The 27,178-nt window shown below is 42.8% G+C and overlaps 1 protein-coding gene across 2 annotated transcripts in view; it reads right to left on the bottom strand.

Moving 5' to 3' along the window:
- The window catches only part of EVA1C (eva-1 homolog C), a 41,197-nt gene extending 22,914 nt beyond the window's left edge, over nt 1–18,283 (bottom strand). Inside the window, exons 1-2 of one of the 2 annotated variants that reach the window (XM_030460009.1) lie at nt 17,796–18,283; nt 1,947–2,143 (exon numbers count right to left, since the gene is read on the bottom strand). In XM_030460009.1, coding sequence (XP_030315869.1) covers nt 1,947–2,143; nt 17,796–17,922 — 324 coding nt within the window. In that variant the 5' untranslated portion in view covers nt 17,923–18,283. The remainder of the gene's footprint in view (nt 1–1,946; nt 2,144–17,795) is intronic. The other variant, XM_030460002.1, reaches the window with a different exon arrangement.
- Between the last annotated feature and the right edge of the window lie 8,895 nt (nt 18,284–27,178).

The raw sequence follows: 27,178 nt of genomic DNA, 5'->3' as shown, positions 1-27,178 counted from the left end.
AGGCAAGGAAAAGCACTAAATTTTATCAGTCAATTCTTCTTTTACAGAGTTGCACGTCAAAGAAATAACTCCTACTTAATTGGGATGGTTCTGAAACAGGCCAGTGAAACAGAGCTACAATTTTACCAAGTGGAGATAGCTGTACCCTACTGAGTCACCTTCTGTTTGCACCTGAGCTGAATAATTTCCTGTGCATCTGTTTTTATTTTCTCCTACTTAATGAAAACAGGAGTTGTGTTTTCCATTATGTTGCCATGAAAAAACACGGAACCACAAAAGCAAAGGGTGACACTCATGGCAAGATGGCACTGGGCTGTTAATACCCCAAGACAGACCTAACTTTGCAGTGATCCTTTTAAGAAGAGGTGGCTGTAAAAAATGCCTGTTATGCTTCCTCCCAGCTGCACTGTAGCATCATGCCTGATTATGCAGACTGCAAATGAAGTTCCAAAGGGAATGGGAGGAGGAATGAGATCACTGGTGCTCTTTTCTAAGAAATTGGTTAACAGGATGTGTCTCTTCTCCTTGAAGAACTGGAACTCCCTGAGATGCAGAGCATTCATATCTCTCATCTTCGTGACCTCATCAAAATGCTTTCATGCCTTTAATCAGTTACAGTGCCTGAATGATGATGATAGTTTATATAACAGTTATTCCATGCTGTGTTTATTAAGAGGAAAAAGACAGCCCATGGGGACCTCAAAAAGACACTCACGAGCCCAAAATAATCACTAGTGTCACTTTGCTGTGCTCAGTTAAATGACATCAAGGGTGCATTGGGCTTACTGTTTTTGGTGGGGAGCTGTCCTTTCACATGGCCTGTAGGTCATGTCTGGAATGTCTTTACAAGTTGCAGTAAAGCATGGGCAGGCCACACTTACAAAACTGCCCTAAAATGGAACAGGCTGCCCAGTGAGCTTGTGCAGACTCCTTCTCTGGAGACATTCAAAACCCACCTGGATGCACTCCTGTGTGACATACACTAGGTGATCCTGCCCTGGCAGAGGGCTTGGACTTGATAATCTTCCAATTCCTAACATTCTGTGATTCTGTGAATATTTTTTCTGAGGAGAGGATATTACTGCAAAACATTTGGTAAACTCTTCCGCTCACTGGTGGTGGGAAGTTATGTTCCCTGTTGTAAAGAAGCAATGTGCCAGCTGCACAGACAGATGCTGCAAGCTTCATCAAAGCATCTGTAGAGCAGTTTCAGCACCTTCACCAACAGAACATGTTCAGATTCCACTAATATTTTTGCAACGATTTACTGAATTTGGCCTAACACTGAGTACTTTAATTCTGATAAAACAAGCCTTTAACAGCAGTGTTAAGTCAAACCTTCTAAGCCTTGCTACAAAAGTCTCCACAGTGAAAAGTAGTAATTTATGAAGTATAAATAATTTTAAGTTGTGCTTAAGTGGATCCACCGAACAAACCACAGGATATTACTGACACAAAACACGTATTCGTGGAAATGCAGATATCTGCAAAAGTGCTTAGAAGCCACTGTTTAGCTGTCATGGTGCCTTTTCAGTGAGTGAAGATAGGCATGGAACAAGCCAAACACCATCATATTCATTGCATTTGTAACCACTCTGCTCTGTCAAATGTTTGTATCATCACCTGGGGACAAAGAGGGCCCATGTGATGGATTAAGACTGGTCATGACCAGCTCTTGATTAGAAGGGAATTGATTATTTTAAGGAACTTTGAGAATAGGGTTTCCAAAGCAAGGCTTATGAAAATCAAAGGCAGTCAACATGGTGGTAATATCCTGATGGCCAAACACATTCTTTGAGCTATAATACTTTTCATGGTAAACAGACACAGACATGATGTCATTTCATTCAACACTGTGAACACTTGCCATTTTCACTCAACATAGCTCACCACACAGAAACCTTAAAAAACATTGTGTGCATTAAGAAACTTTACAACACATATACCTGCAAAGAGGTGGGTGCCACACAGTTTATGGGTTCTGTCATCCTGGTTTCAGGCTCCTGAGTACTACACATGTGGTAGTCTTGCCCGTAAAATGCTGACTGAACACTTATTGTTGAATGACGAGGACAGTGCAGACTCAAATGCTCCCCATCGCAGGCATAGGCAGTATGATTTTGCAGAAGTTTGGTTAGGTAACCTAGAAAATATTCAGCTCTGTTACAACTGGTACAGGAAATGACAAGCTCATTAGATAATAAGAAAACTACAATCAGTATCTGGAAAGGGCACTGTAGTCAAGGTTATACATATGGCCTGCTGCCATCCCACATGGTTCTATGAATGGGTCAACCTTCACATGCCCGTAAGGTTCAGGTCTGGAAAACAAGAGGTCGCGTGGCAGTGAGTCAGAGCCCTACCAGCACTCCAGCAGTGGCACTATGCCACAGATGTCACCTCAGAGACAACAAAACAGGCTTAGGCTCTTGCCAGTCGTGGCTGCTAATGATCCCAGAGTATGTTTGCAGAAGTCAGAAGGGCTATTATGCTACTACTTGGCCTTACACCTCGACTTCGATGCTTCGCAATTCTGGGCTCCTAGGCAGATGCGTGATGCTTCCTGAATCAGATGTGAGGATGAGAGAAAGGATGGTCCTTAAGTGTTGGATGCCTCAGTGTTGAACAGAAACCCAGAAGCAGAGATACACAGAATTCTGTATTTGCTAGAGTGTCTGACGGTGTTACCAGGAGGAGAGGTAGGATCTGTGTGCAGCTGTCCACCTGTACCAACTGTTTACACCTTTTAGTAACTAAGTCCATGAGCAGCAGAGCAAATGACAGCTGCTTTTGCTGATTTGTGTTTCATTGTGTATTGTCTCATTAGCCAAGAGTTCTGCTACCATAGAAATACAACCTCCCACTGCCCTTCTCTCTGTTCTGTAGAATACTTCCATGGAAACATACAGGCTGCTTTCACTATGACAAACTAGTCACTGTGATAGGAAACTATTACAGATAATACAGTTCAAAGCCTTTCCTCACATATACTTATGAGGCTTTGAGATCTCTACCACTTCATCACATTTGATTCAAATCTATCTTTAAGCAGAAGAGATTTATGGAGGAAGAGGAGTGAGAGACAGAAAAGACATAAAAAATACCAGTACACAAATGAAGTAATACCCTTCCTCACCTATTTCCACAAACACATGGAAATTAGACCCCAAACCACTTCTTCCCCCATGGGTTTTATGACAGCCCCTGACACTATATGTCACTATGACACAGTATGACACTACAATCAAAGCATATCTGTTTTCCAATGCTTCTCCCATTAGCCAAACTTTTTATTAATATGCATACAATAACTGTATTTGAATAGTTTCTTAACTCTTATATATGCAGTAAATTCTGTGTAGTTATCTCTAAAATCAATTCTCAACATCTAGAACAACAAGTTCATCATCATTCTGGTAAAAAAACTACCCCAAAAATTCTCAAACCCCAAGATATTAAGTATATGATAAACCACTGAGAATTTCCACTGATTTATTTGAGGAAAGATTTGTAGAAGTTTTAAAACTGGGACCATGACTACATAAATTATTATTTTTATTCCAGAATCATAATTTTCGTATCTTTGTCTTTTTCCAAACATGCAATTGGTCTAATTAAAGAGCAAAGCTAGTAATAACCCCCCAAAAGCCCTGCTTACCCCACTGTGGTGACTGCAACATGACTACTCTTAAGGATAGTGGAAGAAAAATACAAACTGTATTTTCTTGGTTTGGTGGTAAAGTCAGAACAAGAATGACAATTTTTTTTGTACCCTTAAGAAAAATACTAGTTTTCTCAATGAAAACATTGAAGAAGAGTTTGTTCATGCTGTTTATTTTCACACTTTTCTTCTCATTTTCAACCTTTTCCCAAAGACAACTGATTTTTTTAAAAAAATTAAACAGAAATTCAACTATTCCAAGTAAACATTATGAAAACAAAATATTTTGGTTCTCTGGCATCTTTGCCATCTTCAATTCAGTTGTCTTATCAGTTACTGAGTCAGGAGAAAGAAGCAGCTTGCTCCAGTACTGTCTTTGCTGTTCCTCATCTACAGGCCAAAAGACAGGAGTCAGCTTAGATCCCCTTGCAGTGCAGCAAAGATGTAGGTGAGTCCTTCACCTCATTCAACTCAACCCAAGCACTGGCATTAAGATGAGGATGGAGAGAGTTTCCTGCCCTGTGGTTGCAGTCCAGAGCAAGGAGACCAGCCCAGCAGAAATCCCCGTGGCTTCTTGCAGGTTAAAAAAGAAAAGAAACTAACCCACAAATCCATCCCTAGATTTTCTCTGTAATTGAGATCACAAATAACTTCAGCTTTCCTGCCAAAGCCACTCCTCTGTCAGTCTGCTCCTGAAAGGTGCTGAGTATTGCCACAAAAATGGGCCGAATGCCCAATTGCACCCAAGTGTCTTTGCTATGGTCTGATACAGTAAAGGGGCCTCCAGTGGCATTTGCTGCCACTGAATGCCTTTGACATTGCCATCACAGCATAAAGAGCCACAGTGTAGAAGAGTATTCAGCCCAAGGTGAGTTGTGGGCACTCAACACCTTGAAAGATTTAGCCCGATATTTGTAATCATTTCAATTCTTCAGGTTTTAAGTTACCTGGAGCCAAGAGTGCTGTATACAAAACAGCCCAGTATTCCCTGAAGAATATCAGCTATGTTGTGATTTGGATGAGTTCCCTGGCATCTTAACTGCTACTTTGATCCTGCAAATTCCTAATCCAGTATCTAAGCACCTTTCTCCAACAATTGCAACTATTCAATCCCTAAAAAAAAAAAGCAAAAAAAAGCCTTTATAAAAAAACTTGCTCTGCGTCTGGATAAGCAGTATGGTTGTAAAAATAGCAATAGATAGACTGGTGAAAATAAGACACCATGCTCTCCACCCTTTCAAGTGGCCTTTAGCTCTACTCTGCTGTTATTAAAATCCTTGTGGATTTGCACACAATAAAGGATAAATATAGTCATGGAAGTTGCCTGAAACCTAATGTTCTCAGATAAGTGAAGTGGTGACGCACTAATATTTTGAATTTCTTGTCTCACATGGTAGAACATGTAAACCTGTGCTGTTTATTACTATAGACACAGACTATGGAGACACAGGTAGAGAGTGGTCAGTCCTTTATGAAGAGCAATGGCCAAAAGACAGTTCAGAACCTGTGCTGAGAATGGGTTTCCACTTGAAAAGTCACTATTCCCTCTTGCTTCTTCCCTGAAAAATTCTGGCTTCTTTCTTCTCCTTGTGCCAGCCCCCCTCACATACCCTGTGGGGCACTGCCTGCCCTCTGCTTGGCAAAGGAATGAAGTTTTCTAGAAAGCTGTCACCTCCCACCTTGGTCCCAGACTGGTGCTTGCTCAGGACAGAGCAGTTTCTGTAGTGAAATGAGGCAACCAGGTGCCACTAATTGCCAGGTAGTGGCATGAGCTTGTGTTAGGCCCACCTGTGCCTAATTAGGGCGGGCCCCAACTGCGCATGAGCAGGACCAGGGGGCCAATAAAAGGTGAGGCTCAAACTCACGGGCTCAGCTCAGTCCTGAGGAAGCCAGCAGAGAGGTCAGTTGCTCTTGGAGCAATAGCACTGATCCAGGCCAGTCAGCCCTGAGGGCTGTAGGCTCAGAGCACTATTTGTGAGTCTCTGCTGGAACACCTGGTTGGACTTTGAAGCACCATGCCCTAAAAGAGGTTCGTCTTGCTACAAATTTCCAGTTGCTTTCCTACCTTTCCAGGGCATGATGACCTTGCAGTTACTCCAGCAGGTAGCTTCATCTGCTTGAAGCCATTGGTACCCCTGTATTGTTTACCAAGCTCTGTACAGAAACACACTTCCCTTGTGGCAGCAAACTGAGTCGAACGACAATGTAAGGTTAAGGGAAAAACATGTTCTTATCTCTACAATTAATAACAGCCATGATTATCAGGAGAGAGGGCATTGTAACAGTTGAATGGGTCTGTCAGTCTCTCTGAGGCACGCTTCCTTTTCTGCAGTTCTCTCCACTGGCGCAATTAAACCGGGTCATCCAAAATAGACAGCGGGGTTGTGCCACAGTCCAAACCAGCCAGCAGGATTGTGTCACTTTCAGGCACCAACCCAGCACACTGCCTAAGCTACAGGCACTTCAGGGCACTACTTGCTGCTCAGAATCTCTCATTTGGTGTTTGTTCATTTAACCCAACACATTACTTGTGAACTCTGAGAATTCGTTGGGGGTTTTGATTTCTTTTTTTTTTTTTTTTTTAGAGTATCTAATATGGGAGCTTGAGGCTGTGCCTGGACAACTACACACCTCATGGTCCTGGTCCCTGCTTGCTCGGGAAGTACTCCCTAGCCCCTCCCTGTCCAGCACAGGAGGAGATTCCCTTCCCCTGGAAAGCAGGGCACAGGGAAGTCTGGAACACAGCCACGGCTTGTCCCAGCATGGATGGAGTCAGGTCACGGCTGTGTGTGAACCTGGAGTAAGAAACCATTTTTGAGTCACACCATTTCTTAAGCATAAAAGAACTTTAGACAGCTTAAAGTTTTAAAACTCATGGGTTTTTCTCCTTGTTTTTTGGGTTGTTAGGTGATATATACAGGGGGTATGTGTGTTTAGCAAAGGCAGTCACTTTTTCAAGTCTTACCATGCATTAGGAAGGACTATGGATTTTATCTTTTTTTTCAAAATAACAAATGTGCACCTTCTTTAGAATAATATGAATCTTAAAAGAAAATTTCAACTACTGTGAGAATTGTCTGAATTCTAAAAACCTGGCAATGCTGCAGTGTCCCAGAACATCTCTATGCCTCTGTGTGAAAGTCTCACCAGGAGCTTTCCCATTCATCCAAGCCACACATCCATAAGCAATGTATGGGCTGCTCTGCATACAAAATCATCTAGAAGATCTTACAGGCTGGCTCAGAAGTTAAGACTGAATAATATGGCAATAAGCAGATCCCATTGATCAGAAGGCCAGAAGGTATCATCCCACCCAACTGTCTGCATAACCCAGACTACTCATTCATTGTAACTTTTTTACTGAGACTCAAAACACCAATGCAGAATCCAGGGGTAATCCTTTCTTCCAGAATTAGCCAAATTAGTCACAGCATCCACTCTGATGACAAAGAACTTCAACTGAAAAAAACAGCACCAGAAAAACACAGAAAATACTGAGGCTGAGCAGCTGAACAAAGCCTGTAAGCCTTACTGATCAGTTCTTGTCCAAAGGAGGACTGATAGACTGTAACAATGACAGACAAAAAACAAATGGCCTAAGGCACTGCAGGCTGTAAATAGATGCCTCTTTGTGAGAAACAGAGCTCTTAATATGTTACAGGTTTTATACACAACTTTTTCCCTATTATTATTGCTCTTAATAACAATAATGGCGGTAATTAGTAGGAACTTGAAGCTATGAAAATCCAGAATCTTTTTTGTGGTTTTGGTTTGGGTTTTTTTTTGTTTTTTTTTTTTGTATAAAAACACTGAAAAACTGGTAACTCAGAAAGCTTCAGTTTAAAAAAATATATCCATCAAAAACCCTGGAAGGGGTCACCAGAGAGATGTGTCACACCTTGTGCATGTGGCACAAGCCAGTGCAGGGTACCCAGATCTGCTGAATTCGTTCCTTATGGTGGAAGACACTCACACGAGGCCTTAAATCCCTTTTTCAGTTGTTAGCATTGGATTAAAGAAATTTATATATTCTGTGCAGCCTCACTGTACTGGAATGAATCTCACAATATTGGGATGATCAAGGAGAAAAGCATTTCAAGCCATGAGTCTAATGCCTAGCACACAGTAAATGCAATGTCAGAGCTGATGTAATGTCTTTTTGGCAAGAGAGAAGCAACGTAATATTTTAGAGGCTGAAGCTGAGTAGCACATGGACCATGAGGACTCTCAGAATTAGGCCTTTGTATATTCATATTTAGTAATAATAATTCCTGTGCATTGCTCAAACTAGCTTAATTAGCACAGCAATTTGCTAGCTCATTTTATAGACATACAAATCCATTTTAGTTCAAAATAGATTGAAATAGTACACTTATTGTTGAGGGAGTCCCAGAAGGCTAATCCATTCGGTAAATCTACATCAACTCCCATAGCCTTATGAAGAGTTGTGCCAAGAGGCATTAAAAATACACAAGAAAGATTGGCAAGTCTGAAGGAAGAGATCTCATCTACTGATAACAGAATTGTTGATAAATTACTACAAAAACCATTAGAAGCATCACTCTGATATTTATTGATATTTGGGATCCAGCTGCAGTACTTCCCCAGCAATATTTTCTCCATTGAACAAACTGAAATTAACCCCTAATTTTCCTCCCACTTCTCCTCTGCCATACCCTCCACTGGTATTCAGAGGCAACACACCATGCTGCAGAGGATTTGTGCATAATTGCCACTTTCAGAGCTGTGGTCTGTGCAGATCTGATGGTGCCTATTTAGCTTTGTTCACAGAAGCAGGGATCTGGCTTCTGTAATTGTCATTAGCCTCTTGCTTCAGCTGTCTGCAAGCTCTTTATGTGGTAGCTCTTCTTTCGAATTAGTAATTGTGACAGCAGGCAAAATCAAGGAGAGATGCTTCCTAAAATTCACACCACTATGTTTCTTGCCCCATCATTTTACTCTTTTTCATCCAAGTGCCTTTTAAGCATACAGTTTGAGTCACCTTAGTGAGACTCAGTTTTACTGTCTTCTGTCAACAAAAAATACCCTTAGGCAGAAGCACTGTTTATTCTACTTGCTGTTCAGACATAAGCATAACAGCTTTACTCAGCAGATACAAATAATAAGCCATATTTGCTTAATGTATGCTTTCTTGCGTAGTCACTAATTCAACTAAATTTCCTTTAAACTCTTGAATTTAAATTGCTTGGGGTTTTTTTATTGTACCTTTTTCCACAATTCCTGTCAACAGTCATACTCTACCAGTGACTGCTATTCTACTAACTTGATCCTTTTGCTTATAATGTGGTATATCATTTGAAAAGCTGGTTTGCCATTCAACAAAAATAGTCTTTGCATAATCATTCTATTTTAATTTTTTATTATCTAAACCTTTTCAGCATAGAGACAGATGTTCAATTAGTGGTAATCTAGTTTCACCAATCAGATAGTGACCATAAAATAAAAACCTCTCCATTTCCTAATGCCTGGTTTGGTTTCAGAGCATGAAAAGCTTTTGCTTTTCTTAGAATCAGGCCTTGAGAGTTCTCATCTGACCACTTCTATAGCAGATGAAGCTTATGATATCATGATCTCTGTCCATTTGCAATTCCCTTACTCAACAATTCTTAAGTTCAGTGGCTAGTTTCAAACCTGAAGGGTACAGGACTCAAAGAAAAGTTCCTACGAGGTTCATGAAAACTGAATCCTGAGCTGACAGGTCAAAATAAGAACCGTCACTTCCAAGTCAATCCCTTTCTAATGCTAAAAAAAAACTCACTGCTGAGGAGAGACCATACCTATACTGGAGAGCTAATCAGCCTGTTGCTAATGGAGCAATTTGGTTTCACTGGCCTTAAAAGATGAAGGATTAAGCCTTCAACAAGAAAATGCTTCAGTAAAAAGTTAAAATGCTTTTGAATCAAAGCAGGCAGCAGTGATGAAGACCTCAGTCAGGCCTTCCATAAACTGCTTTATCAAAATGTGTGCTTTCCTAAGGAATTGTCTTGTTTATTTTTTTCCCTTATAGTCGTACCTCATAGATTGTAACTTGGAATACAGCCATGTCATTGAACTTAACTCTGTCTGTGAAATCTAGGGGCCAAATTAAGCAAGAGCTTGGTTCTGCTTCAGCCCATAAAAGGACCCAGGTAACCTGCAGACAATTCAGTGTACAACCACATTCAAACTCAAGCATTTAAACGGTTTATTCAGTGAGTAGCCCCACGTGCAAGAAGCCAAGTCATGAGCTCTTTCTAGAAACACAAAACCAAGGCATCATGAAGCAATGTAGAGACCTCCAAATGGTCTGCCAAAAGGGCACTGTTTCTCCAGAAACCACATGGCCTCTTTACATCCATGCCACTCAGCTCAGACTTGCAATTATGTGCATTATTTTTTCTGAGAATGGAAAATCTAATGAGTCCTGCACTAGCAGACCAGATGCCTATCTGCTCTCTCATATCCTCCCACAGCTGTTCCCTGTTTCCTTCAGATCTACAGTTTTATTTTCCCTTGTGTTGTCTTCTAGGTGTGATGCTTACGTCTGTTGTATCCCCATGGCTTTCTGAGGAAATCTGAGAGATCCCTACGCATTTTCTTCTTCTCATGCGCTTCCTCTTTTTAATTCCTTCTTCCCTTCTTGTGTTAGGAGAGACAGCAATTACTGATCCTCAAACATTTGGGTCTGTAGTAGACTCCGTGCTGTCTGTTATACTTGTCTCAGCTCTTCCATGAAGCCACAGGGACAAACACTTGTCCTGGGACTCAATACAGCACTGCTGCAGTAGAAAAGGAAGACTTTCTCCCTTCTATTGTAAAATGCTGACAAGAAGCACAACACTGTTAAGGGACACTTCTGGTTTTTTCTGCCCTTGCCAAAAAAGCCTTTTGACTGGAGCCAGAGTAGCCTCTTCTAGTGCCATTAATAAGAAGTAACAACAGAAGGCTCCGCAGGTGGCAACTGCTACTGGAGACACAGTGAGTGAACCATTATGCCCAAGAGACAGCAAAGTTACGAGATTTCCTAAGATTGCAAGTAGGAGAACCCCAGGGACCAGGGGAAACGATTTCTTTGAAAACTTGGATTGGTGGACTTTAACATCCATGCAAACTTGAGAGAGAGGGGCTGTTCATTGCCAGCTCCTCAGAAAACAAAGTACAAGTTTCATTTTGCAAAGAGAACTCTGACTTAAATTTCGCATTTTTTTGTCATTTTTTGTGACATTTGAAGAATCAGATAAATTAGAGAGCAGGGAATTTGCTTGCTGAATCACTAATTCCATCTTTTTAGTACAGCAAGTCCAAGCCAGACAAGCCATAAAACCCCAACTAAACAAAAAAACCCACCTTATCCTCATAACCAGATGATTTTTTTTTGGCAACAACATTTCATCATGAAGAAATCATTGAATCATAGAACAGTTTGGGTTGGAAGGGACCTTAAGATCATCTAGTCCCAACAACCCTGACATGGGGGGAAAAGTCCAAGATTACAAAAAATTCTGAAAAATTAATGCTTGTCTTTCCATCCAAGAATAAATACAACAAAGAAAAATAAGTAGATATTTGTGAGTTGAGACCCTCATCGAAAGCCCAGTGAAATCCTTGGGAATCCTTCCAGTGACCTCCATAGGCTTTGAATTGGGTCTCATATTATGATTGATGTTTTAAAATTAATTCTAAATTAAGAGCCAAATATCACTGGTATTTAATTTGTTGCCAGAAGCCACACAATAGACCTTTGAAGTAAAACTCCTAAAATGCATAGAAATTCAGATGAAATGACTCACCAATGCTGAACAAATAAGGCGCAACCACGCCTCCTTCTGCTCTTCAGCTCCCTTTAAAACACTATTTTCTCTGTGTTTGGTAATATATAAAAATATTTCAATTTTAATTGTAGATTATGGTTGGCAGATGACAGAATTCTGATAACTGGTGACTGGTCAGACAGTGCTTTCTCTGTCTGGGGACACTTCCATCCAAATCTGAGTATTTACTTGGAATAGGTTTTTAACCCCTTTCTCTAATAAAGCTGAGACTGTCTGCAAGCTCTGTCTTACTAAGAAGGGTATCGGCAGCAGAGGGAATAGGAAGGCAGGGGAGAGCTAATCCCTGCTATTTATTTTGAATAAAAATAACATACGATGTGTCAGGTGCCAGCAATCTGCACAGTGAGAACAAAGGGAGCTCGTGCCCCAAAGGTGTAAGAATCTGAAAGACAGACTCAAACATGTTGGTCTCTGAGCAGTGGAGCTCATGAACTCAAGTGTCCTATAGGTTTGTTTCCTAACATCTGTTGTAGAGGTAGGAACATCATGCTACACTTTAACTCACTTCACGAAAGATTCTGGAGCAGCAACCTCTCTTGAGGATGCTAGTAAGGCCTAACTGCTTATGCTCACAAAAGCCCACAAAGCTATTTGGATCAAAGCTCTTACTTCTCTAACAAGGATGAAATCTGATCAGTGGATTCAACAAAAAAATACTAGGCAAAATCCACACCTAAAATGGGATTTCATAAGCTATACCACCTCAGGAAAGCAGCAAGAACTGCAAAGACAAGTCTGAAACAAAACCTCGTACCTCAGCACCATGATCTGAACTAAAATCTCACTTCTGAGACACACCTCTGTGTTCCACAGATCCAAACCCACTCCACTTTGAGAAATTTTAAAACAGACTTGGAGGTTTAACTCCCATATTGGTGAAATGAAACACGTTTCTAAAATGAAATGCTTTTCTTTAAACAAAGCAAACCAAAATTTGCATTTGACATTTACAAGGGAGTACCAAGAAGATACATCACTGACATCACTCCTCTTAGCACCTCTTTAATATCCTGGTCAAAGGACACGCTCCATTTGCCCCAGTGAGTCAACAGAACCAACTCAAGAAAATTTATACAGGATTTTATCTGACCAACACAAAACCAACAGAAAAGCCTCTGCATCACTGTGGTTGGTTGTGATCGATCCTGCCGTGCTATTACAAACAAAGCATTTTGAAGCATATGTTTGCTTTCCTTTTGCCTGGGGGAATCTGGGATGGGTGAATGCCACAAAACTTAATGGAAACTTTTAATACAGAAAGGCCACAGGATCAGATTATATTTCTTTGGTGAACTGGTTTGCTTTTTCATTAGATCAATTTGTTTTCTGTTATAGGGTCAGAAGATCAAATATATGGAGTCAAAGCTATGCCCAGTTCTAGCTGAACTCTTGTGGGAAAAAAACAGTTGACACCAGCAGAAAAAGATTAAATAGTTCTACCTAGGCAGCTTTTTCTGTTCACATCCAGAAAACCATTCTTCAGCCCAGTTATGCAATCACACAGTTACTACATTTTTTATCTTCGGTTACAGCCACGTTTCTTGAAAACTGCCCAGAACACCTGGCTGGGACCAAGAGAAGTTGACTGATAAGGTGAGCAAAGAAGGTGAGTTCAAGCAGAAAGCCTAAGATCAAAGCAGCACAGAAAAAAGAGGAAGAAGTGAAAGAAAAGATGCAAACTACCCACGAGTATACATATATATATATATATATATATATATATATAAAAGATGGATAGATGGTCCTCAATGTTTCTGCTGAGAAGGGATTTGTTTCCCTAAGAGGACAGAGCACTTTTGCACCAGACAGGGAAAAGGTGGGAGGAGGAGTAGGGCTAGGACAGAGCCAAGGGGAGAGCCCAGCACTTTTCCCATTGGCAGCAGGGCATTCCCCATGGCTAGGGGGGATGGGGGATGAGAGAAGGGATAGACTTTTGGGAACATACATGTTCCTAAGGGACTGCCACCATGCCCAGCAAAACCAACCTTCCCTCAGCAGCAGTGGTAGCACACTGTGGGCTTTCTACAGCAACAATTTAGGTTTGTAAGTGTCACGGTTTAACACTTCCCCATCAGTTAAACCGAGTGACAGATGCTCTCTAGCAGTAACTATAAACATCAAGTGTTATCAGTCCTAGAAGCAGACACTGTCTGAGAAACTTGCTGTTAATTTCAGCAAGTGCAACTACTTACAAGATGCTTAGCTGAAAGCAAAAGTACAAGAAAGAAAATCACCTTTATCCTGGCCCAAACCAGGACAGTAAGTAAAAGTGTACTAGAGAAGTTTGCTGGTCTTGCCAGCTCCTCGTTTTGCCTATTTTGGGAACCAGTCCTTGAACACGAAGGATCTTTGAGGAAACATATGCCACGTGGCCTTCATTTCTTGAAAAATGTGTCCCTCCACTTCTGACAGTCTTCTGGGAACCCAGAGTATTTAGGATTTTGGCTCCCAGAGACTAGAGAAATAGCAAAATTCACATCAGTCTTCAATCTCTTGGACTGGAACCTGACCTGAAACATGAAAGCTGCAAGTGATCAGTGAGAAAAGCAACACGAGGAAAGAGTTTTGTCAAGTAGGAACAAAACTTTAGGCATGAATAACTGTTTTGGTGTGAAGATATTTCAGATGTCTTTGAAGAGTGGGCATGAGGGAAATAAAATTCTCTAGCTTTAGGATCAAACCAATACGCATGAAGATCTAAGGAAAGAACTGTGAATGAAATCTCTCTTCTTTCAAACCTTCAGCTTTCAGTTTAAAATTTGGGCATACATGCTTGGATTTCACTTTAAAAAATTTATCACACACAGGAGTGCAAACCTCCACTTTTAATAACCAGTGCAGCATTCTTTGTTGCCACTACACTGCTAGAGAAAAATAGACTATGCAGAACTTTAAGGATCATGTGTATCAACTTTCCTTTACCTCAAATAACAGTTCCTCCTGTTACTAAAAGGAGGAACTAATTTTACTTACTAAAGTAAAAGTCACTAGGTCACTAGGTCCTCCTCACAGACTTTAAAGCTCTGCTACTGAAGTCTTTATCCCTAGAAAACACCAGTTTACATACCAGTTCATAAAATGTTAGTGCACAGTGAAGAAACATCCCAAAAGAAAAAGCCAGACACCCGCCTACAAAAAGCCTTTTCAGAGTTAAAAGCTGGCCTGAGAAACACATGAAAAACAAAAATCTGCAGCTTTATATCCTACAGAGGGAAGAGTAGTAACAAGACAACAATGGCAACTGAACTGCAATAACCAACTGAAGAGATTCTACTTGCAGCCAGAGCTCCCAACCTCTCTCTTACGAGAAGGGAGGGATAAATACTGTAACAGTTTCAGTGCTTCTGTTCTGTGTAGTGATCCATAAAAAATGATCACAGCCTTCTGAATGGGGAAATAAATACAAGTCAAACATTAAAAAAATAAAAAAAATTAAAAATAACCCTTCACTGTCCACATACACTGTTCCCTGCTCTCCCTTCCAGAACATCAAACAAATCCCAAGAGGAGTAATTTTTGCCTTCATACCAGCAAGCAGCTAGGTCTTGTGATTAACAAATGGACTCTGGGCAGGTAAGCATTGCAAGCACAATTAAATACATATATATAAAGAGAACAACAAAGTTTACATGTGCAGTGGCTGCAATTGGACAGCAGGCTGGGAAGTGACTAGGGAAAGTTGTCAGAATGAGAGAATGAGGGGGTGGGGAAGGAGAGAGGAACAGTTTGGGCTGCTGAGGTAGAGAGAGATCCGGTGCTGGAAACACACAGAACAGAAAAGGCAATGACCTGAAAAACTATGCACCTGATAATCTGCACCTGATAATATGCACCTGAGCATAAAAGCCTCAAACCTGTGAAAAGGAGAACTTGAAGCATCTGGCCTTCCAATTACTTGGGCACTCCTAAATTCCCAGTACCTGATCAAATTGTGCAGAACATATTCACAGTGCAAATCTCGGTTCCTTTTGCTATGGCATGGGATGAACAAGGAAACCTGTAACATGGTGCCTGGAAGTTTTACCCTCAGAAGGGCAGGGCTAGACCTGACCCTTTCCATGAGAGTGAAAGTGTAGGTGGCGGGTAAAGCCAGGGGAGCCAAATCCCCACTCCTCATTCCTCAGGATAATCCCCCAGGATCTGCCAGCACCTTGGCAGCTGCCAGGCGCTGCCCCTTCAAACGAGGCAGATTTGTTTTCATGTAAATTCAACAGAGCTTATGAAAATCAAGTCATCATTCCTGCTGTAGGAGGGACCAAGTAAGGAAATTCAGAAAGTTCAGAAGCTCAGCTTGAAGCTGCTGTTAGAGGCTGCAAATCTTTAAGAGATACTAACCAGACTGGAGATGTCACTGCAGGCATCTTACTCTTGATAGTTCCTGGCCTGCAGCACCTACTTTTGAAGTAGCTAAACACTTCTCGATGTGCTCTGGATACCTTTCTTTAAAAGGCTCCAGTAACATTTTGGTCTTTTCTCTCATTCTGGATTACATATCCATGTTAAAAGTCAAAAGAAACTGAGTAGAATTTGTTGAGGCCTGGAAACTTCCTAGTTTGGCAAGAATTTCAGAATCTGATTTTCTTTTCTTATTTACTGAATTCTCTGCATGACATTTTTCATACTGATCTCTGGGGTGAGACAAAAATCTTTCTTTGGTCATTCTACCTATTTGGAAAGTTCAGTGCATAATGAATACTGAGTACACTTGTACTTCTGAAATGTATCTTGGATAACCTTATCTAAAAAACTTCATTTGAAAAGTGAATGGACTTTTGTGAGAGGAACTTTGCTAGATAAACTAGAGGGATATTTTTTAACTCGGCGGCTATTTGAAAGGAAAATTTGAACATTTATTTTATTGTATTTTGGAGAACTACCATATGATTGCTAAACTAACATCTACAAGCCAGCAACTAAGGAAAAAAAAGAAAAACAACAACAAAAGCAAGCAAACAAACAAAGAAATCACCAAAGAATGAGATAGCAAGCATTTAAAAGCCTTTTGGATGTGAAAGGAATCTAACAGGAGAAAAATAGTATATCCAAGTATGTAATCCTGATCCTTGTATTTGCTGGTTGCTTTTTTAGAAATGTTCAGCCTCAGAGTTGGTCACAGTAGTAAAATCACAGACTGCATTTTTGTGTTGCTGAGAAAATACTTTCTACAGAGCAATCACTGGCATTTTGTAGTACTGTGAACTATACTGATGTGCAGAGCAACACATTTGAACTATTAATTATATCCCAACTTTATTCCAGTGCACTCGACAAGCTTTTGGAAAGTTCTGCTCTGTTCATTACGGGTACGGCTTGATTTTTGCCCTAGAGGCAGTTCCTTAAGCTTGCAACTGCCAGGAATAGGCTGTGCTCCCTGTGAAGTACAGAAAGGGGTGGAACTGTTCGAAGTAACTTTGCAACAGCAGGGAGATGGCATGGACCACAAGGAAAGCTGCAAGACGGCTGTTTTCTCCCAACAGAAAAGGAAGACTTCTTGGTTCTGCTGGAAACAAGGACATCTTTCCAATTTCTACAGCCGTTTCATCCTGCACTGGCACAGCAACCTCGCAGCGATGATTTTTCGAAGGGCAACCAAGCGCTTCTGTGCTCACTTCGAAGCGACTCCCGCCATCCCAGCGCTACGAGGTGAAACCCTCTCCCAGCAATGACAAGCGCAGCGTTTGCTCGCTACCGGTGCTAAGGACGGCTCACTCGGGGCCCGGCTCCAAGTCCCCAGGAGAAACTGGGAACCCTTCCAGGGACTTCCACGCACTTGGGGTCAGGCCCCGGTGGCTTCTCGCACGGCTTTCCCACTGCGCAACTGAGAAGACACCGGCAGCCCGAGTCCTCCCGTCCCTCCCCGCCTGACCCCTCCGGCGGCCCTGAACCCTCTCCTCCTCCCTCCCCTCCCTCCCACGAATGGCGCAGCTACGGTACATCTGAATCATGCGCCCTCGCTCCCCTGGGCCCGCGTCCCGGCCCCGGGACACGACGTGCCGGCAGCTCGCCGGTCACTACGCAGCTTTCTGAGCCCATCCGGGCGGGGTCAGCCAGCGGGACGGCTGAGCGCCGGCACTTCACTCCCGCTCCTGCCCAGGGGGGGTCCCACTCATGAGGCGTTGCGGGGGTGCTAGCAGCCGAGCAGCCAGACCTCTGCCTGGACAGTGCCCTCCCTCCTCCTGCCCCTGCGGCCACCGCCAAGCCCTGGGGCCGCGCCCCTCAGCCCCCAGCGCCGGGCACCGCGTCCCCTGTTACCGTTAGTCGGTCCCGGCCCTCCCGCCGCCGCTGGCGGGGCCGCCCCGTACCTGAGAAGTCGGCGAGTGCCGCGACCTCCGCGCTGCACACGAGGATCACGCCGGAGAGGAGGTGGAGGAGCCGCCCGGGCTCTACCTGTCTCCGGCGTGGGTGCTGCCCCGCATCCCCTTCCCTCATGGTGCGGGAGAGGGCAGCTTGGGGCAGGGGGGGAAACCCACCGCCTCACATGATGGTGCCGGCCCCGGCTGGCGGTACGGCCGATCCCGACCCGCCGGGCACCCTCCGCCACGGGGCAGCGCCGGCTGCCCCGGGACCGGGCGGGCGGCGGAGCGCGGGAGGAGGGCGGAGCAGCCCTGCCCGAGGCCGAGGCCGCAGCGCAGCCGCCCCCCGCCTTGGCGGGAGGGGGGTCCCGGCAGAGCGGGGCACCGGGAGTGGCGTCGCTGCCGCCGCCGGGGAGCCCGAGAGGGCAGCGGGGAAGGGAAGAGGCTTCTCGGCGACTCGGTGCCTGGCACTGCCCTCAACGCACATCGTGCGGGCCGGGCTGACTCAGACCCGGCTGCACCTCGCCCGCCCTCCCCCGGCTCTCTCCACCCCTCTCCGGGCAGTTCGAGGTCCCGGCACCTCCCTCTTGGCTAAGAGGCGCGATTTCGCCTTCACACCCCGTGCGAAGAGCTCTTTATTTTTAACTTTATTTCCCCCTCCCTCATTCCTGCTTGGCCATGGTTGGAGGACTGTCATGGACTTGCACAGCCCCCCTAACTCACGGAACAACATTTCCCTGCTTGCATTTTCCCAAGACAGAGGCAAGGTGCTCCCTGTCACTCTCCATCCCCTGCAGCGCGACTTCCCAGATTTTCCTCCTTCAGACCTCCTTGCCTCATCTGCCGACTCTGCTGCCTCACCCAGGCTCCTGTCTTCCCCTACACACTGGCTCAGAAGTCTCCGGGGGAAACCCAGCTGACAGCTTTGCCCGGCAGGATCCCTGGGTGAGGGGTTTCAGTAGGCAAACTGCTTTGTTAAGAAACGGCCCTGACTCTTCCATGTTGCAAAAAGAAACTTTCCCTTTTTCTGTTTGCTCATGTTGTTACCTGACAACACCTTATCGTACTCCTTTGCTTTGAGACCGATGTAGTTCAGCATAGCTGAGCCTGAAGTGTGTAAGCGTGCTTAAAGCATTCATTACAAAGTGAGAAAACATCTTGAAGTTCCTGTGAGAGAGTTCACGTTGTTCCTTGGAATCTTTTGTAAGACTGAAAAGTAAACCAGTGGGAAGTTCAAACAAATTGTCATTACAACCTGCTAAGCCACCTTCAAATAGAATTTGGAGCTCCTTTTAAGGTATGAGGGACTAAAGAGAATAAAGCAGGACACTCGTTTCCTAGTTCCTGTAAAAAGCTGCCCTCAGGAAAGAGAACCTAGAAGCAACACTGGAAAAGGGACATACAAACATCTTCTGCCCTAAGGTTGTGCTTGGATATAAAGTAGGCAAGAACATCTATCTTAACATCCTAGCTTGCATGTTCACATTGATCTCCTCCTGTCTGAAAAAAAAACAAAAAAACAAAACAAAAAAACCCCACCCTCAAAAAACCCAAACTAATTCTGTTAAATCCATTCATCTCCTGCTGCTCTAACTGATGTTGGATTTAATCCAGACTTGAATTTCCAAGATTTGGCACCTCTTTCTGAATGGTACACTGAACTCCGACTCGCTTGAACTATTGGATCTGAATCTTTTTTCTTTCCTCACCTTCTCCCTCTTTACACACAGAACAACTGTATAATACATACATTATAGTCATGCTTCCTTAGTCTTGGGAAATAAGGGCACACCAGGTTTCAAATGAACCTGCCTGAGGTCAGGGACGTTCTATCAAGTTTTATTGAGCTCAGATAAATGTGATCAAAGATGCCGAAATAACGTAGAATGGAATAGCTCTGAAGCATTTGCAACTGCAAACATGGACAGGAAGAGGGAATAGTAGTTCTGCCATGTGTGTGAAGTTTTTCCTCCTGGCTGTTTCAGATAAGGACAGTGTTTGCTTCTGAGATGAACCTGATACCCTGTGCCTTCTAACTGTGGTACTGGAAGGAGACCTGTGGGAGTCTTCTAGCCAGTCCTCTCTTTTTTTCCCCTTCATCTTGCCTTACCTGGTTATTGAATCTGACACGGGTCAGTTCCAAGGAAGGCAGAAAAGAATGCCAGAAGAATGTTATAATTAGCACAGATTTTTACATCTCCATGAAATAAAGCATTTGGGAGCTATATTCAGATCTTCTAGAAAGGTCCTTACATGACTTTGGTTAATTTATTTGTCTACCCTACTTTCATACCTGCCATATCTACTACAGCTACATATCCACCAGATAATCTATGGTTTCAGGATGACAGACCCTAAATCCTTACACAATAAAGGGAGAAATATATTCAGACAACCTGCTATAGCTCCAACAGGAAATGTGTTACCTCCTCCTCTCTGCTTTGCTGACTAATTCCTGGAACACGGATGTCAAGGATGTCAATTCAAGTCTGCCATGTGTGACTCTTAAGTGGTCAATGGACAAGTAAACAATCAATGCAGAACAATATATAAAACGTCAAAAATCACTGAGAACTCTCACCTAGTACTCAATCTTGAAAGGCTTTGAATCAGAAAATCCTAGTCAGGAATTGTGAATCTTCTCTTTCCAAGGAGCTGGCATTGCTTCTTCTAGCCCTTTGATTCTGGAAGAAAAAGAACATCTAGTGGTGCAGGAATGAGCTTGGAATATTTTTGGCACTGTGCAGGTATAACCCAAAGGCAAAGACAGTTTTCAAGTGGAACAACTGAACTAGGAGAGGTTAAAAATATTGCAGGTGACCTCCAAGGAGGTGAAGCAGTGAGGGCTGACTAAACAGCACAAGAGACAGGTGGGTGCTCCTATGTGTAGATACCTGCCTTCTAGGGAAGCCTTTCTACAGGGGAGAAAAAATGAGAGACATTGCAGCCAACAGAAATTGAAGACATGCTTTTGGTAAAATAACAATTTCTTTTTATTTTTTCATCCTGAATTGGAGATCCTCTGCTATTCAACATTAATCTAAAACCTGGTTTTGGTAATCCCTGCTATTTGCTATGGGTACTGCTTAAATAGTTAGAGACAGCAACGTAAAACACAAAGGTAGGGAGGCAGAAAGTATTATTTATCCTGATTTGCAGAATGTGTTTCTTTGCCATAGCCTTGAAAGCAGTTTCTACAAGCTGGCAATGCTCAGGGGCTGGAAGACAGCATAACTAATCCAGACATGTTCAACATGTAGAATTACAGATTGTCTCAGCCTTGGCCTTTCCTACGAGCAACAGGAGTGAGATCCATTGTTTTCCCCAAAGAAAAGACAAAAGCCTGTAAGTTAGAATCCTGGCTAGATATCATGTCTGCTTCAAACAGCTTCTCTCTTTTGAACATGGGGACAAAAAAAAAAAAATCATTTCACAATATCAAAAATCCAGGAACTGTGTTGTTGCATGGAAGTGTTGCAAGAGTAGAGCCAAAATCCGAGCTTTTAATTTATTTTTTTTCACCATATTATTCATTTTTCTCTGAACTTCAGCCAAACTGCCAATTTGAAACTCATATCATGGCTTAGTGTATGGAAATTCAAATAAAATTACTGCTGTCAGTTAGGAAATAAACAATGTGAAGTCATAGAAGACACTTGAGTTAGATGACCTGAAATTTTCTGTTAGTAACAAAATCACAATAACAAAAGTTACTGGAAATTTATAATCTCAGAAGTACTTTTCCACACATATACACAGACACAGACACACACATATATGTATGTATAAACACATGTCCTCACTATACTTCCTACTGCTTTTTCTCCCTCTTTTCTCCCCAATAAATTTGTTAGGAGCTGATATGTGCAATTTTTGTTCTCTTCTCCCAGAACAACAGTTCCAAAAAGTTCACTAATGTTGTCTTTGGCTTTTTTTGGGGGAAAAGAGGAATCTAAGTACAAAACCTCAGGCTTTTCCCACATTTTAAAATACTTTATATTCCTTCATTCTGACACAGATGAAATCAACAAGACAGTTCAAACAAGTGGGCTGCTATCCTCTCTCTGTTTCTATGGAAATGAGTGTCAGTCCAGTTAAAACAAAGCACTTGCTTTACAGTAATCACTATATGGCAATTATTTAAAGTAACATAGCACATTTTTACCAATTCAACCCCTATTTCTATGGATACAAGAGAGAAAATAGTGGTAGAGAAGCCTCTCTTGTATTTTTTTTCAATTCTAAATGTGTTCTGGATGTTGCAAGTTCTCGTGCCACAGGCTTTAAGTTCTAACAAGATCAGCAAGTGTGCAGTAATTTGAACTTGAGAGGACCAAGTCTGCAAACCATAGTTAGGAAACATTATCATGCATCTAAGCAGAAGTTTGAATGAATACAGAGTACAGTACTTCACCCAGCAGGTTTAGAAGGGGAGGAAATATCTGCTATTTTCTGCCATTTTTTTGGACTCAGAGCAAGCAAAGTTAGCTAACAAGTTTTGAGTTTTGTGGTCATAAGGTGCTTCCTGCATATTTGGGTCTTGGCTGCACTAATCAGAACGTCATGCAGACCCTGACCACTTCACAGGAGGAACTAAGATGTAACATGTGGAGCTTGTAAAACCAATCTCCTCGTATTTCATTCCACCTGAATGAAATCTCAGACCAACTTCCTCGTCTCACACACAGCAGAAAGGTCACTGCTCCTCATCCTCTTGAATACTGCCAGTCTTACTGGCACCTCTCCTGTTTACAGATTATTTCTTCTAGCAGTACACCTATTTTTTTTTCTACAAGTATACCTAGGCACTTGTGTAGACATGAAGTGAGAGGCATGCCCCGTCTCACACAGCTTAATGCTGGAAACAAGGAAAAAAATACCTTAGGTGGAGGAAGAGCAACAGGAATGACATTGGGACAGAGCTACTTGTTGGACCACAATCTTGGAAAACAGCTTGTTTACTTGTAAAAGTGCATTGTTAAGGGTTTATGAGCCTGCCTGTTGGCTGGTTGTTGTCATTTTTTCTCCTTTAATTACATAGTTAGGCTAGGATATTCTGAAATTGCTAATGACTTTGTATACTTTAAACTTAAGACAGCAGCTTTTTAAAGGCACAGAATCAACGTCAAAGCACTGAAACAGCAGTGGCTTTTCCAAAAGGAAAATCAGGCCTCAAGGTCTCTCAAGTTAGGTGTGCAGAGGCATGCAAAACTGGTAGTGTTTCAGAAAAGATTAGCCCCTAGCAGTATCTAATCAGTGAGAGTTAATAGTGTTGAGATTATGGCTTCACAGTAGTTCAACCTGAGTGTCCCAGAATTAGAAGCTAATAACATTTGAAAGTAATAGTGCACAATTTTTTGCTTGTGTTTACTTTGCTTCTTAGGATTATAAGACCTCCATGGTAAATTCTGAAGAGATGTTCAGTGACTATGGTTAAACTCTGTCTTGAGGATGGTTGAAGATTATTCCTTGCATAGAAATTGGGAAGGATTTCAGTACACATGGAAGCTATCCTTTTTCTGCCTCTGGATATAACTATCCTATAATGCCAAAGGTCCTGATCTAAAGGATTGAAGTAAAGGATTTATCCAGTTTATTGCAAGTAGATATCCACAGCTGCTTTCCACTCATACCTCCTCTAACTTACCCTAGCCTGCTCACTGACCTTCCCACTCTTCTGTATTCTCTCCTTCTTTTCTGATCTTTCCATCCACCTTCAGCATCTGGGCAATCAGCCTGGTTCCTGACTCATACCATGCCCTGGCTCAAACCCCTGGTGCTAATGCAAGTTCATACTGCTGATGCTGCAGGCAAGTTAGGTCCTCTGATATCAATAGTGCTTCACTGTAATGGTTGGGAAGATAAGTGTCATTAGTCAGGTTTCAAAATGAACTCCTTTAGATATTCAGAAGAGTACTGCTCCAGCTGAAAGAACTAAGAGATTGGAAAAGGAAAGGAGGAGAAGTAATTTTGGTTTTCTTCATCAAGTATAAACAAACAAAAAAGTGCTTTAACTGAACTGCTTAAGCTGCTTCTGCCAGAGAGTTATTGGCATTTCTGGGAAGTTTCATTTGGGTTAGCTGCCTCAATCCAGCCTGCCCACTCCTGAGTCCATACACCATTCTTATGCATCACCCAGACCCATTGTTTCTAAACTTCTGAAATTCAAGCTCTACAATGTCTGTATCACCAAGCTTGTGGCTTGTGGGCATTGAGCTGATCAGAATGAGGGTGCTGTGAGTATGGGGCACAGGGCATTTGGACATCTGATAAGGAAGAAGTGACAGTGATGGCCTGTGGTGGGAATATTCCCTTCCTGTGAGGCTGTGTTGAAGAACTGGTTCTGACACTTAGCCCATCTCCTAGTAGCACTTGTTCTCCTGACCTCTGTGTTCCCATGCTTCCAATCAAAGGCTGGAAAGGGGAAAGATCTGAAAAACAGCTGCATCTCACATAGGAACCTGGAAGTATGGGAAAAACTGGAGGACACCTTTCAAAGAAATAATTCTGTAAAGCATGAAAGAACATAGAGAATAGCAGTTTTAAATATGTGGCTTTTTGTGAAATTGTATCACTCAGAATACCTTCCATAAATTGTTTATACACCAAAGGAAAAAAGTCTTATATGAAACCACTGTACTTCCTACATGCTCTGGACAGAAGTGTGGAGTAGGGGATCACAGATCACGTATGGCCATTAAGTGATACCACCACTGACAGCAACAGTGGTGGAGTGTTACTGTAACTGTCAGGGGCTCTGCTAAGCCAAATGTCAGTCGTTTTAAGGATCTGATATGGGATTAGCACAAGCTATATAACAATTTTGGTAAGGGTCTATCAGCTGCCCTGCTCATAGGGACAGTTGTTTATCTGTAGTGTGATGTTGCAGGCCAGGATATCAGGATGAGTTTAGTATCACCAGAGCATGGTTATTTATGCAAGTTCATATCAGTGGAATTAAGACTGAGGGCTGACATCAGGTATTGCTGAGCTACAGCTAAAGATTAGAGATATAGGTGGGGTGAGCAGAACAGGAGTGTTTATGGCTGAAACCAGAAGACAGCCTTTGATAGAGCTAATGGCTAAGAACTGGCCTAACCTACCAAAACAGAGTATGTCTTCAGAATTGCATGAGAGTACCTTAATGTTCAAGTTTGGGAGGCAAAGGCAAATTAGGTATGACTGCAGGGCTGGGGCTTGTTGCTTCTCTAGATGTTCAAGCCTGTAGAGGCTTCAGTGGTTGGATTATGACTGGTGTAGGAAAGGGTTGCTTGGCACTGTTTTGTTGAACTAGGGCAAGAACTAAGGTTCATGCAAGGGACTGGGAGTTTAATTGTGGGGTTTTTTCAGTTCTACCAGCTCAAGCCTTCTTTTTCAACCCCTCAGAAACAAAACAACTCCACCTCGAGAATGTTACTTTCTTTCCACATGATGTGCCTTGCTACCAATTTCTGGAGTTGCGAACTTGCATAGCTTCAACTAATTTTCAAGAAAACTCTAAGGTTGAAGCAAAGGATTCCCATAATCCAGAACAACCCATCAATAGTGTGAAAAAATATGGAAAAACTGAAAGGTCTGTGCCTTTGCAGAGAATTTGCTTGGCTATGGTGAATTTGAAATGAAACTGCTACCAAAAAAAAGCATCAAAAAGTTGAAATGACTTAAATTTAAGAATTTCTGGAAATACCATAAATTATTAGCATGGTTGGGAGTATGATGTAACTAGCAGCACTGAGATGCTTTTTTAGTCTTGTTCTTCTAAGTTGCTCTTTAAAAGCCCTTTTATCTTTATGCAGAAATTCATGTTTTCTCTCATATTTTACTTCTTTCTCTCTTTTATTTTACTCTTTTGTGGCTTTTAGCTACAATTTCTCTCTTCTGTTTTAGTTCACCATCCATTTTCAAACTATCACATCATCTTCCATCGACCCTGAATTATTTGTCTATCCTAAAGCCTAGAACAGCTGTTAATGTTGCCCTCTTCTGGATCACTTTTTTAAAAACAGTATTTTAAAGTATTTTGTTAAAAAACACTCACGTCAGGAATATTAATGGAAATATTAATGTTACTTTTATTTATTACTTGTAAACAGGAAAATGCATTTTTACTAGATCTCTAACTTGATTTTAATTTACTCTTACTAACACGACATCTCCTGTATCTTCCACTACTCTCTCAGTTGTTGGTGTTTCATATCTAACAGTTTATCAGAACTAGATTTTTTCATTCATCTCTATCACTGGGCTTTTCCTGGAACAACTTTGAATGAGAGCCAAACCTCTGTTTCCATTTAACGTATTTGACCACATTAAGAGACTCACAGGCTGAGAGACTACCAGTACCCTTGTATCATGTCTCATTATTTGTTCTTTATAGTTAGATTTGAAAACATAATGGCAACAATAGCAATCATTTTACTTTCCTCCCGGTATCTTAGCAAGTTCACTCCTTTTTTTTTTTTTTTTTTTTTTTTTTTCCTGGCACCATGTCGTTTCCTCTTCCACCCCAAAATTAGTGTCTCCTCAGTTCAGCACTTCATGGGACAGCAGTCCTGTCAAACTGGGATGCCAAGGCAAACAAGAGCTTGCTTGGCCTTGGGGGCATCTCTGGATGAGAGGTTGCTGCAGGGCACTGGACATCTGCTTCCAAAGTTCCCTACCCCAGAAGTTTTCACCCCTCAGTGGTACCAGTCAGGACTGTGTGGCTGCCCCTTTCAATGAGGGGACCAAAGCATCCCAAAAGAGAAACGATGGGAAAATGTGTGACAAGTACCCTTTTTCTCAGCTTGGGCACTGACTGCACACACACATTTGTACTCGTGTTACGTGTAGTTTGTGCTTTTAGGCACACACACCAAGTGCCTCGGCTTTTCACCCCGGGGACGGGACTCTCCAGAGGGAGGATGGCTGCCTGACAAGCAAGAACCATAGGGGCAGGGCGGGCTTGGGCAAGGCAGCGCCAAGTTAAAGAAACCTGTGGCAGCGACAGCTCCCTCAGGAGAAAGGAGCGGCCAAGCGCTGGGGCACTTTCCACCGGGGAAGACCCGTAGGGGAGGCCGGAGAGGCTGCGGGCAATTTAAGAGACCCAAGGCACCTGCGGCAGAGGCGGGAGGAGCAGCAAGGCCGGGAAACCTCACAGAGAGAGATCAGGGCTGGAAAGGCCGCCTGTGTACAGGGACCGTCGGCTGAACACGCAGACAGCGGCGGGGCCACTTTCGCTGCAGCCGGGCGCCGGCTCCTCACGGCGGGAGAGGCGCGGACCCGCTGCTCCCCGCTCCTGCCCTCCGGGACCAAGCGCACAGTCCCGCCAAGGCTGTCAGCAGAACCAGGGCAGGGAGGAGCCCATTGCCTTTTTCCTGCCGGGGCGCGGCAGCAGCCTCTTCCGGGGCGGC

This window comes from Calypte anna, chromosome 1, assembly GCF_003957555.1.
Source record: "Calypte anna isolate BGI_N300 chromosome 1, bCalAnn1_v1.p, whole genome shotgun sequence".
In the NCBI taxonomy this organism is placed as follows: Eukaryota; Metazoa; Chordata; class Aves; order Apodiformes; family Trochilidae; genus Calypte; species Calypte anna.
The sequence above is the reverse complement of the archived record's forward strand: the minus strand, read 5'-3'. Positions and strand labels throughout refer to the sequence as shown.